At 43.6% G+C, this 14,366-nt stretch overlaps 1 protein-coding gene across 2 annotated transcripts in view; it reads left to right on the forward strand.

Annotated features, from left to right (window-relative positions):
- The window catches only part of crlf1a (cytokine receptor-like factor 1a), a 36,064-nt gene extending 22,120 nt beyond the window's left edge, over positions 1 to 13,944 (forward strand). The window contains exons 5-8 of one of the 2 annotated variants that reach the window (XM_079573862.1): positions 2,517 to 2,591; positions 5,791 to 5,884; positions 11,690 to 11,875; positions 13,857 to 13,944. In XM_079573862.1, coding sequence (XP_079429988.1) covers positions 2,517 to 2,591; positions 5,791 to 5,884; positions 11,690 to 11,875; positions 13,857 to 13,873 — 372 coding nt within the window. In that variant the 3' untranslated portion in view covers positions 13,874 to 13,944. The remainder of the gene's footprint in view (positions 1 to 2,516; positions 2,592 to 5,790; positions 5,885 to 11,689; positions 11,876 to 13,856) is intronic. The other variant, XM_079573861.1, reaches the window with a different exon arrangement.
- Positions 13,945 to 14,366: the final 422 nt, after the last annotated feature.

A 14,366-nucleotide genomic window follows, 5' to 3' on the forward strand; every position in this document is an offset into this window, starting at 1 on the left:
GCTATAGCGAGAACACAGTGATCTCAACATGGCCGTCTATGCTGGACAAGCTCTGGAGCAAGGAAAAAGATTGACCAATGAGCTTACAGCAGAGGCATCCCGACCCACCCCATGATTTGCATCTCATTAAGAGAAATACAGAAATAAATACAGAAATAAATACAGAAATAAATAAATAAATACAGAAATAAATAAATAAATACAGAAATAAATAAATAAATACAGAAATAAATAAATAAATGCATAAATAAAAAAATAAATAGAGAAATAAATAAATAAATAGAGAAATAAATAAATACATGCAAAAATAAATAAATAAATAGAGAAATAAATAAATAAATAGAGAAATAAATAAATATATAAATAAATAAATAAATACAAAAATAAATACAGAAATAGAGAAATAAATAGAGAAATACAGAAATAAATGTATAAATAAATACAAAAATAAATAAATATGTAAATAAATAAATAAATACAGAAATAAATAAATATATAAATAAATAAATACAGAAATAAATGCACTTATTCTCATAATTGCACGCATTTCTTTGCAAATTTTATCTTTTTTAAATTTATTTATTTATTTATTTATTTATGTATATATTTATAGTTTTGGCAGCCATGGTCCTCCATATGCCAGCATCATCAAATTGTCTCACACCACTTTCCAATTTCTTCTTCTTTCGATACAATTTGGTGAAAAAAATTCAAATTGCTTGTGATTTTTATTAAAGTCTACTGTATTGGATTGAAACGGTTCAGTAAAAGATGGCAATAACATCGTTACGGCATTCAAGACAATTATCCTATCGCTACTTCTTTCCTCATATTGTGTAGCTTTCTAGTTTTGCATCGTTGATAGAAGTTCTTAAAGGCCCTATATATGGTTTTTGTATTAAGTAATAAAAAGAGAGTGAACGTTTAAACTGTTAGGTGTGTCCAAACTCGTTCCTAACATTCCCAGCACATTTCTAACATTCCAATTCATCACAATGATAAGTTTATAAGTGCATTTCACAACTTTTCATCGTCACTTTTCAGGGTCACCGTCAGGTTAATGCTAACGAAAACTAGCCTGCAAGTTCACAATTGATAAAAAATGCTTCATTAAGATGACAGTCTTTTTCACAAACCACTGCTTATTCAATATACTGTCAAATTAAAAGCTCTGCTCTGTAAATTTAGTTCTAAATGGAACATTAAAGGGATATTTCAGGATTTTTGACATAGGGCCTAATTTCCTAGTTATCCAGAGTGTTGCTGATTTCTGGAGATATTTTTTTTTGTAATTCTTGCAGTTCTTATATTTGAAGAGTTACGTGGCGCTAGGTTAATGCAAGGCTAGTCCATTTCTACGGTATCAGCTAGCCTGCATTAAAAACAGTCTGACCTGCTCCACAGAGCACCTGAGGCAAATCACTTATAACACCAGACTAACCATATAAATGTCTGTGTCGGTGGAGTAATTTTAACCATTTTGCATTTAAAATAACTTATATTTGAGCAGCATCTGCAGTGATCTGCTAGAAAATAGTCCCTCAAAATGCGATCATTCATGTGATGCAAGGTCAGTTATATTGCAAAAATTATTCTATCAACACAGACATTTATATGGTTAGTCTGGTGTTATAAGTGATTTGCCTCAGGTGCACTGTGGAGCGGGTCACACTGTTTTTAATGCAGGCTAGCTGATACCATAGAAATGCGCTAGCCTTGCACTAGCCTTGCATTAGCCTAGCGCCACGAAACTCTTCAAACATAAGAACGGCATGAATTACAAAAACAAAAAATCAGCAACACTCTGGATAACTAGGAAATGAGGCCCTATGTCAAAAATCCTGAAATATCCCTTTAATGTTTTAAATGCCAAAAAACACAGACTTGCACAAAAGTCACAGTTCAAGTCTTAGAATGTTTACTTTGCTGCATATTTGATTTATTCTGCTTATAATAACAAGATTATTGATATTCCCTTGTGTGTTTGAACGTAGCACAAGGGCAGTGTGTGGAGGGGAGTGAGGGGCGTGCGTCACAGGTGAGGGGGGGCAGAGCAGGGTTCAAACTGACTGACAAAATAAATTCCAGGAGTGTAAGCTGAGGGCAGCTTTAAACACGTCTACAAGCATCAACATTTTGAAAGACGACTGAAAGAACCGAGTTGATGGGACTTGAATGTACAGTAAACTAGAGCAGTAGCAGCTGTTACACAAAACAAGACCCAAAGGAAACACAAAGGGCATTATTATATGAATCTGCTAATAATGACTAATGCATTTTGATATTGCATTGTTCTCCCGGCCCCTGTATATAATCTAGGTCCTGTCACTATGTCAATCTAAATCAGGTCTTTCCTTTTTTTGCAGTGCTCTGTGTGCTTAGGAGCACATTCACGCCGAGGGGCACGCTCAGGCCCTCGTGTTTTCATAAACACGCTGATCAAACGCCGCGGCGGTGGACACATGCGTACTGCGGTCCTTTCGGCTCAAACCCTCTCTCTGCTTTCCCTCCGTTAGGTCATCGAAGACGTGGGGAACCAGACTTCATGCCGACTGGCTGGGCTCCGACCGGGAACAGTCTACTTTGTCCAAGTATGTATGAAAAGTATGTGTTCTGGAACTCGGAGACTAGGAGAGGAGGAGGAGGAGGAGGAGGCGGCGTCGTTGCCGATACCGTTTCGTGGAGTTTCTGTGAGCCAGGGTTCAGCCACAAGAATGCTACGTCGCGTTGGCCTGTCAAGAGGCTGATTGCTATTTTAGCATCAGGTCCAAAAGGCTGTCAGTCACTGGTCCCATACTGTGCCTTATTGTGTTAAAGCCACAATGCGAAACATGCTCATTCCAGAAGAGCTGCTTATTTGTACACAAACTGATGCACTTTTCCCAATTTCCGACTCGTTTCATTTAATTCACGGTTTACACATAGTAATAGATATAATTGAATAGGAAGCTGTTTTAGCCAGTTCCCCAGTATATTCCTGATTTGGTCTTAATCTAGGCCTGGTGTTAGGTTTTTAACTCTCTGTGGTCTGACTGCAATACTGATATAAAAAATTCGCCTGGAATATTTTCCTTGTAACTTGTCTTGTAGGGCCAAAAAAAGAGATATCAATGTGTGGTTTGGAAGTTATTCACAAAAGTACCACTTCTTTATATATTTAAAGTTTCAATAACATAGCATTATTACTTAATGTGTAATTGCTGTTGTAAAAGAAGAACATTTCAAAAAACGGAAATTAATTTTAGCCTTTTTTATTAGGCAATAAGAGAAAAAGCATCAGGAACAACTGTGTAACACAATAAATTAGATCCTAGAACCATATTATGCATTCACACAAAATAGAATGTTCACTAGGCTTCTAGTTTAGCTTGTACAGTCTTCAATATGAAGAAAATTCCAGGCGTTTTTAGGTTGACATAGCTGGCCTAGGGTAACATTTTAACTTTTCAAAGAAAACAATTCTTGGCAAAGCATCAGGGCCAACTGAATAACACAATAAATTGGATCCTAGGACCATATTATGCAATCACACAAAATAGAATGTTCACTAGGCTTCTAGTTTAGCTTGTACAGTCTTCAATATGAAGAAAATTCGTAACCTATCCCTAAAATGGCTGCCATCAGAGTTTGTACAGATGACTCAAAAATACGTGAAGGCAACACTTCAGGCATGTTTTTAATGAGGGAGTGACATAATAACATGATGGAAAGCTCGAAAAAGTCGATTTTGCATAATACCCCTCCTTTAAGAGGTGATTCTTTGTATAAGAAGTTTGAGAAACACTCTTTAGAAAAGGACCTAATCGTTTCTCAACCTGCTGTCAAAGGAAAGCAGCAACTTCTCCATGGAGACGAGCTGGTTTATCCCATTTTTTTGGGTGAAATGAAACGCAGCGTGGTTTTACATTTGTCAACGTCATGCACTCTGCAGGCCTTACAGCGAATGAGCAACAAAAAAGTATTGTTTTTGTTCAACATTAACAGTAATGTGCACGGACTTATTGTTGACCATTTCCCATTTGGTCATGTAAAATGCAAACCACACACAAACGATTGACTACAGGGTATTTTGTATAATATGCTCAAGTAAGTCTCCCATCTCTCCGTTCTTTTGATCAACTCCAGCCGCATGAGGTTACAAGCCAATTTTCTTTTCCAGTCTAAATTAGATTGTTTCTGGATGGGCGTGAAATCCAGTTTGAAATTAAAATCACGTTGAATGAGTACAGGTGCCGAAAACACCTTTTAAACAACTAAAAACATGCTTTTGAGTTGTGTCCAATCTAGTGCCTTTAAAGGAACAGGCCACCGCTTTCCCACACTGAGATATGTTCGTACCTGAGCTTAGACGAGTTGATGTGTACCTGTCTGGTCTCTGTGCCCGTGGAAGAGCGTGGTCGCTTCTAACTTCAACCCGTTTGGAGCCATAGGAATACATAGGGAGAGGCCAAATGCTAACAACACCTTTGGTCGTTTTCCGTGACTAAGCACACGCACAAAGACCAGACAGGTACGTATCAACTCATCTAAGCAGGGCCTCTCGCACTAAGTGTCACCAGCACTGAGCCGGACCGTCCAATTGGCTGACCGGCAAGACACTGGATGACCCTTGACCCAAATGAAGGCCATTACTGGACGTTTGCGACTCGAAGAGACCTGCCGGCTAGAGCAAGACTTGACTTGACCTCATGACCAATTGACTTGGACTTGCTTGGGACTTGCATTTAGTGACTTATTTATATGTATCTTCATATACTTTATCGGCACACCAGTTAGCGCTCGTGCTTCACAGCTAGAAGGTCCCAGGTTCGATTCCCGGCTGGACGGGGCCTTTCTGTGTGGAGCTAGCATGTTCTCCCCGTGTTTGTTAGGTTTGTTCCGCTTTCCCATGTGGGGCCAGGACTCCCCTCAAAAAGAGAATCCTAAACTTAGCGGGACTTTGCTGGTTAAATAAAGGTCAAACAAAATAAAATAAAACAATTTCTCATTGTTTTTAGATGTTTCTGGCGGACTATAAGCATGTTTAGCGCACACAAACATGGCTGGAAAGTTGGGATGATTGTCCAGTAGAAGTGAAAAGATGTGGCACTCAAAGCTAGCTCTTAGCATATAGCATAAAGCTAGCATTAGTATTATGACTAGCATACCCTGTTATTTATTTATGTATTTGTGGGCTGTTGAACCCATTCGATCCTCTCCATGTGTCTGTATCTTTCTTTGATAGAAAATGCATCCATAATTCAGCGTTTGTAGTAGTAGTAGTAGTAGTTGTGTTGTAGTATTTTCCCTCTGGCAGCTTCACCTATGACCATTTGTGGGCGTCTGCATCTATGTTACACAATGAAGCATTCAAGAAGCCGCGGAGGCAGATCTGGGACACCGTGCCGTTGACAAACACATTTCCAAATATTCCTGACATTTACTTTATAGTCCTGCGGAAATCAACATGTGGGAGACAGTTCTTATTACGCGTACAGCAGTCGAGCACTTAGATCCGCCATGAGAGAAATTGCCTCTTCTGCGGAGCTAAGTTGTTGTTATTGAACTCATCTTTGTTCAATAAAAGGGACACAGTGTCCAATCTTTCAGCAACAATACGTGATCTGTGGCTCGATGACAGCGCTTTTTAACTTCTCACAAATATGTTTCTCATTGGGGCCTATTGTTTTTAATTCTGCCATAGCAACAAGTATTTTCCGTCTTTGCTGCAGTCTTCTCCCTCTCTCTCTGGTGTCCATGTGTCCAGATAATTAGCCAGCTCTTGTAATGCGGTGCGTGTGTTGCGTTCAGGTGCGCTGTAACCCCGTGGGCATCTACGGCTCTCGCAAAGCTGGCATCTGGAGCGAGTGGAGCCACCCGACCGCCGCCTCCACCCCGCAGTCTGGTGAGATCCTACACACGGAGTTCGTCCTTAGACTCAGCCCGGGCTCGGACCCAGTGGAGCGCCGTTATTTCCACAACTCAAGAGTGTTGTCGTCATTTTTAGTCAAAGTCATATTTTTGCAAGCTAAAATGAGACTGCAGCTATCATCATTGGCACTTAAAGCTGCATTATGCGACTTTTTATATGGAAAAAAAAAGTTGATATTTGTGCGTATTTCACCTTGTAGTGACCCAAAGTTACTAAAATCGTCAGATGTTTTTGGTGAGTAATAGAAAGTAAATTAAAAAAAATTAAAAGAAGGAACTAAAGTGTCTGTTTGAAACATTCAGGAACATGTCTTTCGTTAATGTGGTAATATGATTTAATAGGTTTGAAAATAATAACACAAATGTAAAGTTGACCAAAATATGTTTTAATTTTTAATTTAAGTTTGGTTTTACACTTGGTTTACCTTTATGATGTCGCTCCAGGGTCCGCCATTGTTTACGCTGCAAAAAGTCATATCTTGACGAGTTGAAATGACTGGAATTAAGAATATTTTACCCTGATATGAGTTATTTTGACTTGCGAAGTAGAAAAATCTGCCAGAGCCTTAAAGCAGTCCTAAGGTCTTTCATCTCCCCCGGTGTCTCTGGCCGGAAAACCACAATTACAAGTACTACTTAGTTGCCACCAGGTCGGAGCCACCAATACACACTCATGGAGTCACGAAGAAGAAGCTAACAGGCAAAGCTAACTGCGGGCTAGCACCACTTAAACAGTATTTACAGCCAAATTTGAGTGAAAAAGAATCATCTCCATCGTGTAATTGGATGTACAACATTCCTCTCTCCCTTTGTCCTTTCTCTCAGCGTAGTATTTACTCTCATGGACAATTAATGAGTAAAATAAAACGCAACATGCTACGACGCCTGCAGTGGCGCTTATGGCCTCTAGGGAGTTACTTAGTACTGCTTTAAAATAAGAAAAAAAAATCCATATTTCAAGTAAAATTTGATTTATTATCTAAAATTAGGTTTATCATCTAATTTTAAGCGGAATGAGATATTTTTTCTTGTTTTATGTGCAAAAATACTTCTACTATTACTACTATTATCTAATCAAAGGCAAATAAACTTATTTCAAGCAAAATTGACCTATTTTTAGATTGCTTTTTTGTAGTGTGCATTGCTAAAACAATGACATCTTTCAAATTAAAATTACCCAAATTAAGATTATTGGACTTTAAAGTGATAATCTGTAAATTTAAATGTTTTACAAATGCATTAAATTGTGTGTAATTGACCGCATGGGCCTGCAATTTGACATAATTAAGTAACATCATATAAATATATTTCTTTTAAGTCCCTCCCTTTGCTGATCTCAACGACTAATCAGAATCCCCGGTGCCATCACTTTGACCAATGATATGGTGGAATACTTGGATACTTGTTCCACTGGCACTTTTTTAAATTAACCTACTAAAAGAAAGTTGAAGAAAAGTTTAGTGATTTCTTGAATACTTCTTGTAGTCTTCGATGAGTCCTGGAACAGATTTAGTCCTGGCTCGGCTCTAGCTTTAGCTTTAGCTTTAATGCTAGTTTGGGAGTAGGACTAAACATACATGCCTTGTTCCTTCCCATTGTCTGGAGAGCGTTGCACCGCTTGGTACCAGTGTGCGCTGTTTTCCATCTTTGGCACAGGCCACATTCCCCTGATCAGCCTGATGAGAAAACAGGCCTCCTATTCTTTTTGGCAGAGGCTCTGGTCGAATCAAAATAAATCAAAGTAAATCCTAAACCAAACATTCTTTGTATGTAATGTTTGGTAGCAATAGGCTTTACGCAAACGACTTCAAGATGGAATATTTTAGTAATCAATAACAAAAGGCCACATTGAACTGCTGCGTGAGGCCGCGTGGAGGAGGCGCAGCTCTGACTACCTGCTCTGCTGTTGGATGGGCAGTTCTGTCTTGGAACAAAGGTTCTTAGGCTGTCATCTGTCCTGGGCTGTTTAAGTGCCCGAGGAGGACATTGTGCCATCTCAAAAGGCTTCGTCAGCAAGTAATGACCTTGTGGATTTATTCTGATCTGAATAGGGAGGTGTTTACCGTGTTATTGGTTCCACTCGTCTTTATTCTAAACGGCTACTCCAACTTGTGGAATATCAGTTAGTGACACACAACTGTGTCTCGCTCATTAGCGCGATAGTCTCGTTGATATTGTGGTCTGGACGAGGGGCGGAGAAGGCTATTGCAAGCCCACATCTGGATTCCAAAGTCCCATCTTAACACCATTCATTTGACCATAGTAAAAAAAAAACAGGGATAAACAGCATATTAATGTAATGGAAGCTTTTCACATGACACAAGTCCCCCAAAGCACTTCACACAGGGTAGGGGATTTGTGATATTAAGAGGTTTAAGGTGATTTATGCAACTTTTTATGTGAAATTAATATTCGTGCGTGTTTGACCTTGTAGTGCGCTTCAGGAATTGATCCTGGAGTGTCCTAGAGACCACAGTGATGGAAAGTAAAGGCGTCATGCTGACCACTGTTACAGCTGCTGGGTCACTACAAGGTCAAATACACACGAATATTTACTTTTTCTCACATAAAAAGTTGCATAATGCAACTTTAAAAGCTCAACAGGTGCTAAAAGGCTATGGGGCAACTACTAATCATAGGGCAACATGTTCAATGAAAGAAAATATCAAATATTTTGAAACATTACTAAATAGTACTAGTTCACTGTTGTCTCAATAGTGCGTTTTATGGCTGGTTTAGCCTCTTAAAACTCTTGATTTATTTATTTTTTGTCCTGAATATTGACAAAATGAATAGGAATTTATATTTATTTATTTATTTGAAAAGGAGGGACAATACATATTAATGAACATTGTTACAAATGTAAATATGCCAGATTATAGCCTTAGGGTAATTTCCATCTGCAGACCCCCTGGCAGGTTGATGTTACACACGAGTTAGTAAAAACATACAGAGACACTATATACAGACTATGTACAGAGACAGGAATGAGAACAGTGATCACATCATGTTAAAACAAATAACAATAACAAGAGTGGACAATATTCCAGAACCTCGAAGGGGGCGGGCCCTAACGCCAGGCTCACATTGAAGAGCGGTTATGGTACAGCCCCCGCAAGCAATCAAAACTCATTGAACTCGATGTTGATGGCTCACTGTGGCCCCGCACAGCAGCTCCAGTGACCCAAGCCATAAGGCGCTACAGAATCTGCCAGGAGTTGTTTTTTTGCCACAGCATTCTCTGTTCCTGGCACCAGCCAGCGAAGAGAATTTGATGATGTTCAGACTAAAATCAGGCACAAACCTACGCTAACGTGGCCAAAACAGAGACTTGCGGTACAGAGGAGCTGTTAGAGGATCGCGGAAGAAAAACTATGGCTGTATTTGGATCATGTGGTTTTCCGAGGCAGCAGCAGAAAGGAGCAGGCGTTAGCTGGACTTCACAGTGGACAGTGTAGCTCAGTTCTGACCGCAAGTTTGACCTGTCTGTTTTTGTTTATTCTATTTTTCTTTTGTTCCGACGTGAGAGGGTTCCACACAGGAATGCTCTGCAGAGGCAGACCCAGGCGTAGGCAGACCCAGGCGTAGGCAGACCCAGGCGTAGGTGACTCAGGCGTAGGCAGACCCAGGCGTAGGCAGACCCAGGCATAAGCAGACCCAGGCATAGGCAGACCCAGACCCAGGTGTAGGCAGACCCAGACCCAGGTGTAGGCAGACCCAGGCGTAGGCAGACCCAGGCGTAGGCAGACCCAGGCATAAGCAGACCCAGGCATAGGCAGACCCAGACCCAGGTGTAGGCAGACCCAGACCCAGGTGTATGCAGGCCCAGGCGTAGGCAGACCCAGACCCAGGTGTAGGCAGACCCAGGCATAGGCAGACCCAGACCCAGGCGTAGGCAGACCCAGACCCAGGCGTAGGCAGACCCAGGCGTAGGCAGACCCAGGCGTAGGCAGACCCAGGCGTAGGCAGACCCAGACCCAGGTGTAGGCAGACCCAGACCCAGGCGTTGGCAGACCCAGGCGTAGGCAGACCCAGACCCAGGCGTAGGCAGACCCAGGCGTAGGCAGACCCAGACCCAGGTGTAGGCAGACCCAGGCATAGGCAGACCCAGGCGTAGGCAGACCCAGGCGTAGGCAGACCCAGGCGTAGGCAGACCCAGACCCAGGCGTAGGCAGACCCAGGCGTAGGCAGACCCAGGCGTAGGCAGACCCAGACCCAGGAGTAGGCAGACCCAGGCGTAGGCAGACCCAGGCGTAGGCAGACCCAGACCCAGGCGTAGGCAGACCCAGGCAGAGGCAGACCCAGGCGTAGGCAGACCCAGACCCAGGCAGACCCAGAACCAGGCACAGGCAGACCCAGGCGTAGGCAGACCCAGACCCAGGCAGACCCAGACCCAGGCACAGGCAGACCCAGGCATAGGCAGACCCAGGCACAGGCAGACCCAGGCACAGGCAGACCCAGGCACAGGCAGACCCAGGCATAGGCAGACCCAGGCGTAGGCAGACCCAGGTGTAGGCAGACCCAGACCCAGGTGTAGGCAGACCCAGGCGTAGGCAGACCCAGACCCAGGTGTAGGCAGACCCAGGCATAGGCAGACCCAGACCCAGGCGTAGGCAGACCCAGACCCAGGCGTAGGCAGACCCAGGCGTAGGCAGACCCAGGCGTAGGCAGACCCAGACCCAGGTGTAGGCAGACCCAGACCCAGGCGTTGGCAGACCCAGGCGTAGGCAGACCCAGACCCAGGCGTAGGCAGACCCAGGCGTAGGCAGACCCAGACCCAGGTGTAGGCAGACCCAGGCATAGGCAGACCCAGACCCAGGCGTAGGCAGACCCAGACCCAGGCGTAGGCAGACCCAGACCCAGGCGTAGGCAGACCCAGGCGTAGGCAGACCCAGGCGTAGGCAGACCCAGGCGTAGGCAGACCCAGGCGTAGGCAGACCCAGGCGTAGGCAGACCCAGGCATAGGCAGACCCAGGCGTAGGCAGACCCAGGTGTAGGCAGACCCAGGCGTAGGCAGACCCAGGCGTAGGCAGACCCAGGCGTAGGCAGACCCAGGCGTAGGCAGACCCAGGTGTAGGCAGACCCAGGCGTAGGCAGACCCAGGCGTAGGTAGACCCAGGCGTAGGTAGACCCAGGCATAGGCAGACCCAGACCCAGGCGTAGGCAGACCCAGGCGTAGGCAGACCCAGGCGTAGGCAGACCCAGGCGTAGGCAGACCCAGACCCAGGAGTAGGCAGACCCAGGCGTAGGCAGACCCAGGTGTAGGCAGACCCAGACCCAGGCGTAGGCAGACCCAGGCAGAGGCAGACCCAGGCGTAGGCAGACCCAGACCCAGGCAGACCCAGAACCAGGCACAGGCAGACCCAGGCGTAGGCAGACCCAGGCATAGGCAGACCCAGGCGTAGGCAGACCCAGGCGTAGGCAGACCCAGACCCAGGCAGACCCAGACCCAGGCACAGGCAGACCCAGGCATAGGCAGACCCAGGCACAGGCAGACCCAGGCACAGGCAGACCCAGGCATAGGCAGACCCAGGCATAGGCAGACCCAGGCGTAGGCAGACCCAGGCGTAGGCAGACCCAGGCACAGGCAGACCCAGGCACAGGCAGACCCAGGCGTAGGCAGACCCAGGCGTAGGCATAGGCAGACCCAGGTGTAGGTGACCCAGGCAGCCGCCTTGGTCGCCATCTGCTGGAGGGGCATGACTTAAGCATTTTAGTTTAGGACTGTCGGCTAAATGAACTTCTTGACCATAAAGCTCATGGTCCTCTCTGCTCTCAGTGATCATGACCGGCTCGTGCGACTCCAAATCCTCGGCGGACTCCAACTCCACTCTGCGGCGCGAGCTGAAGCAGTTCTTCGGGTGGGTGCGCAAACACGCCTACGGGTGCAGCACCATGTCCATGAAGCTCTACGACCAGTGGAGGGTGCTCATGCAGAAGTCCCACAAAGCCCGCAACCAGGTAGGTAAGCATCGCCAGGAGCAGCAGCCAGAACTCACTACGTTTACACAGGTTTTTCCAACGCACTGTTTGGTTATAGTCGTTTCTCCAGAGAACAGCCACTGGAGAATATTCAAAGATTACTCAAAGATGCGCAAGTGGCTCGACTAAATAATTTTACTCCAGTACAAGTAAAAAGTAGTGACCCAAACTATTACTCAAGTAGAAAAAGTACTTGGAGAAAAATTTGAGCGAAAAAGTGTGATTTATTTTCAATGATGCCATAGATTGTGTGAAACAAAACAATTATTATGTGGAAATCGTGAAGAAAATTCCAAGTAAATACAGAAAAACTCAAGTAATTCTGACTAACAAGGAGCACGAGACGATCTGCATACATTTCATCAATCAAAATGAAGTGTTACTCAAGTAAGAGTTCAGATACTTCATAATAATAATAACGCCTTACACTTGTATTGTGCTTTACAAGGCTGTATCACCAAGTTTCTCAAAGCGCTACACTGTCGTCATTATTCATTCACTCAATACTCGGTGGTGGTGAGCTACTGTTGTAGCCACAGCTGCCCTGGGGTAGACTGATGGAAGCAAGGCCAACCAGTCTGTGCCAATCTCGGCCCCTCCGACCACTCACTCACTACATGCTAGGCTTCCTGTTCCCAAACGGTCTCCCATCCAAGTATCGACCAGGCCCTTCCCTGCTTAGCTTCCTAGAGCTGATTGGGCAGGGCAAAGGCAGTGTGGTACTTCATTATAATTGTACTCTAGTAAAAGTGAAAAGTAATGTATGTTAAAATTACAATTTATTCAAAAAGTTACATTTACTTGAGGTAATTTATTATTATTCATACAGTGTTTTGTACAGTTTACTGGGCACAATGTTAGTAATGTTGGTAATTCTCTATTTAGTTTGGCCCAGTGCAAGCAAATATCCATCCATCCATTTTCTTCCGCTTTATCCGGGGCTGGGTCGCGGGGGCAGCAGTCTCAGCTAGGGCTGCTCGATTATTGAAAAAATAATAATCACGATTATTTTTGTCATAATTGAAATCACGATTATTCAAACGATTATTTGTTGCCTTTAAAAAAATCCATCAAAAAAGTGCCAAAATCCATCAAAAAAGTGACAAAAATCCATAAAAAAGTGACAAAAATCAATCAAAAAAGTGACAAAAATCCATCAAAAAAGTTACAAAAATCCATCAAAAAAGTTACAAAAATCCATCAAAAAAGACAAAAATCCATCAAGAAAGTGACAAAAATCCATCAAGAAAGTGACAAAAATCCATCAAAAAAGTTACAAAAATCCATCAAAAAAAAAGGCAACAATCCAGCAAAAAAAAGACAAAAATCCATCAGAAAAAAGACAAAAATCCAGCAAAAAATGACAAAAATCCAAAAATTAAAAATTAGGAAAAAAAAAAAAATTTGAAAAAAAAAATTTGAAAAAAAAATAAAAAAATTGAAGAAAAAAAAATTAAAATCGATTTTTTGCGATTATGCTAATTTTGTAATCGTTTACTGTTGTAATCGAAATCGTAATCGAATTTTGATTAATTGCACAGCCCTAGTCTCAGCAGAGATGCCCAAACTTCCCGATCCACACACACCTCCTCCAGCTGTTCTGGGGGGACCCCGAGGCGACACCAGGCCAGCTCAGAGACATAGTCCCACCAGCGTGTCCTGGGTCTTCCACGAGGCCTTGTCCCACTAGGACATGCCTGGAACACCTCCCGCGGGAGGCGACCAGGAGGCACAAATAGTCACAAATAGTCACATAGAAATGACTAATGAAACCCGGTGTTATCCAGCCCATGACTAACATGTAAAAGAGAATCATTTATTTACAAAAACAAAAGTAATCGTGCAGAGCTTTTCCTGCCATTTAGAGGTCATAATAAACGGGGGTATGGCAGTAATCCGTTTGTGCACGTAAACATGTTGACTGTGGTTAGTGACCAAACTAAAATCTGTCTTCTCCTACTCAGGTTCTTCAAGGGGATAAGTCATAGCATGGGATTTCACTCGGAAAACGGGACTTAAAAATGACTGTGGACTACGTTCCGGGGCACATCCGTATGTAAAAAAAAAAAAAAGAGACACTTATATGGGTGTGCTGCATTCCCAAATGTATGCGAGGAGAGTCAACACAAAGCAGAGGGGAACGCGGACCGGAGGCGCCATCTGCTGGCTGGGAGAATGCACCGACCACATCGTCTACATTCAACACGTCCCAAATGGAGCGTCTGAGAAGCTTCCAGGAAGGATTTAGTGTCTGTGGAGAATCTGCTGACTGATGCAAGGCCTATATTTTTGTACTGAGCTCAAGGGGGCATATTTAAAACTGTGTAAAAGTCGTGTTTTTTTGTTTTTTAAATGCTTAAATTATGTTAAAGATGACTGACTGAAGGATTTCCCTGTACTCCTTAGTCCATTGTACATTTCCTATGTTGTGCTGGTGCTGTGTGAGTGTGTACGTGTAAGCCCCGCCCACTTCA

This window comes from Gobius niger (genome assembly GCF_951799975.1).
Source record: "Gobius niger genome assembly, chromosome: 16".
NCBI classification, from domain to species: domain Eukaryota; kingdom Metazoa; phylum Chordata; class Actinopteri; order Gobiiformes; family Gobiidae; genus Gobius; species Gobius niger.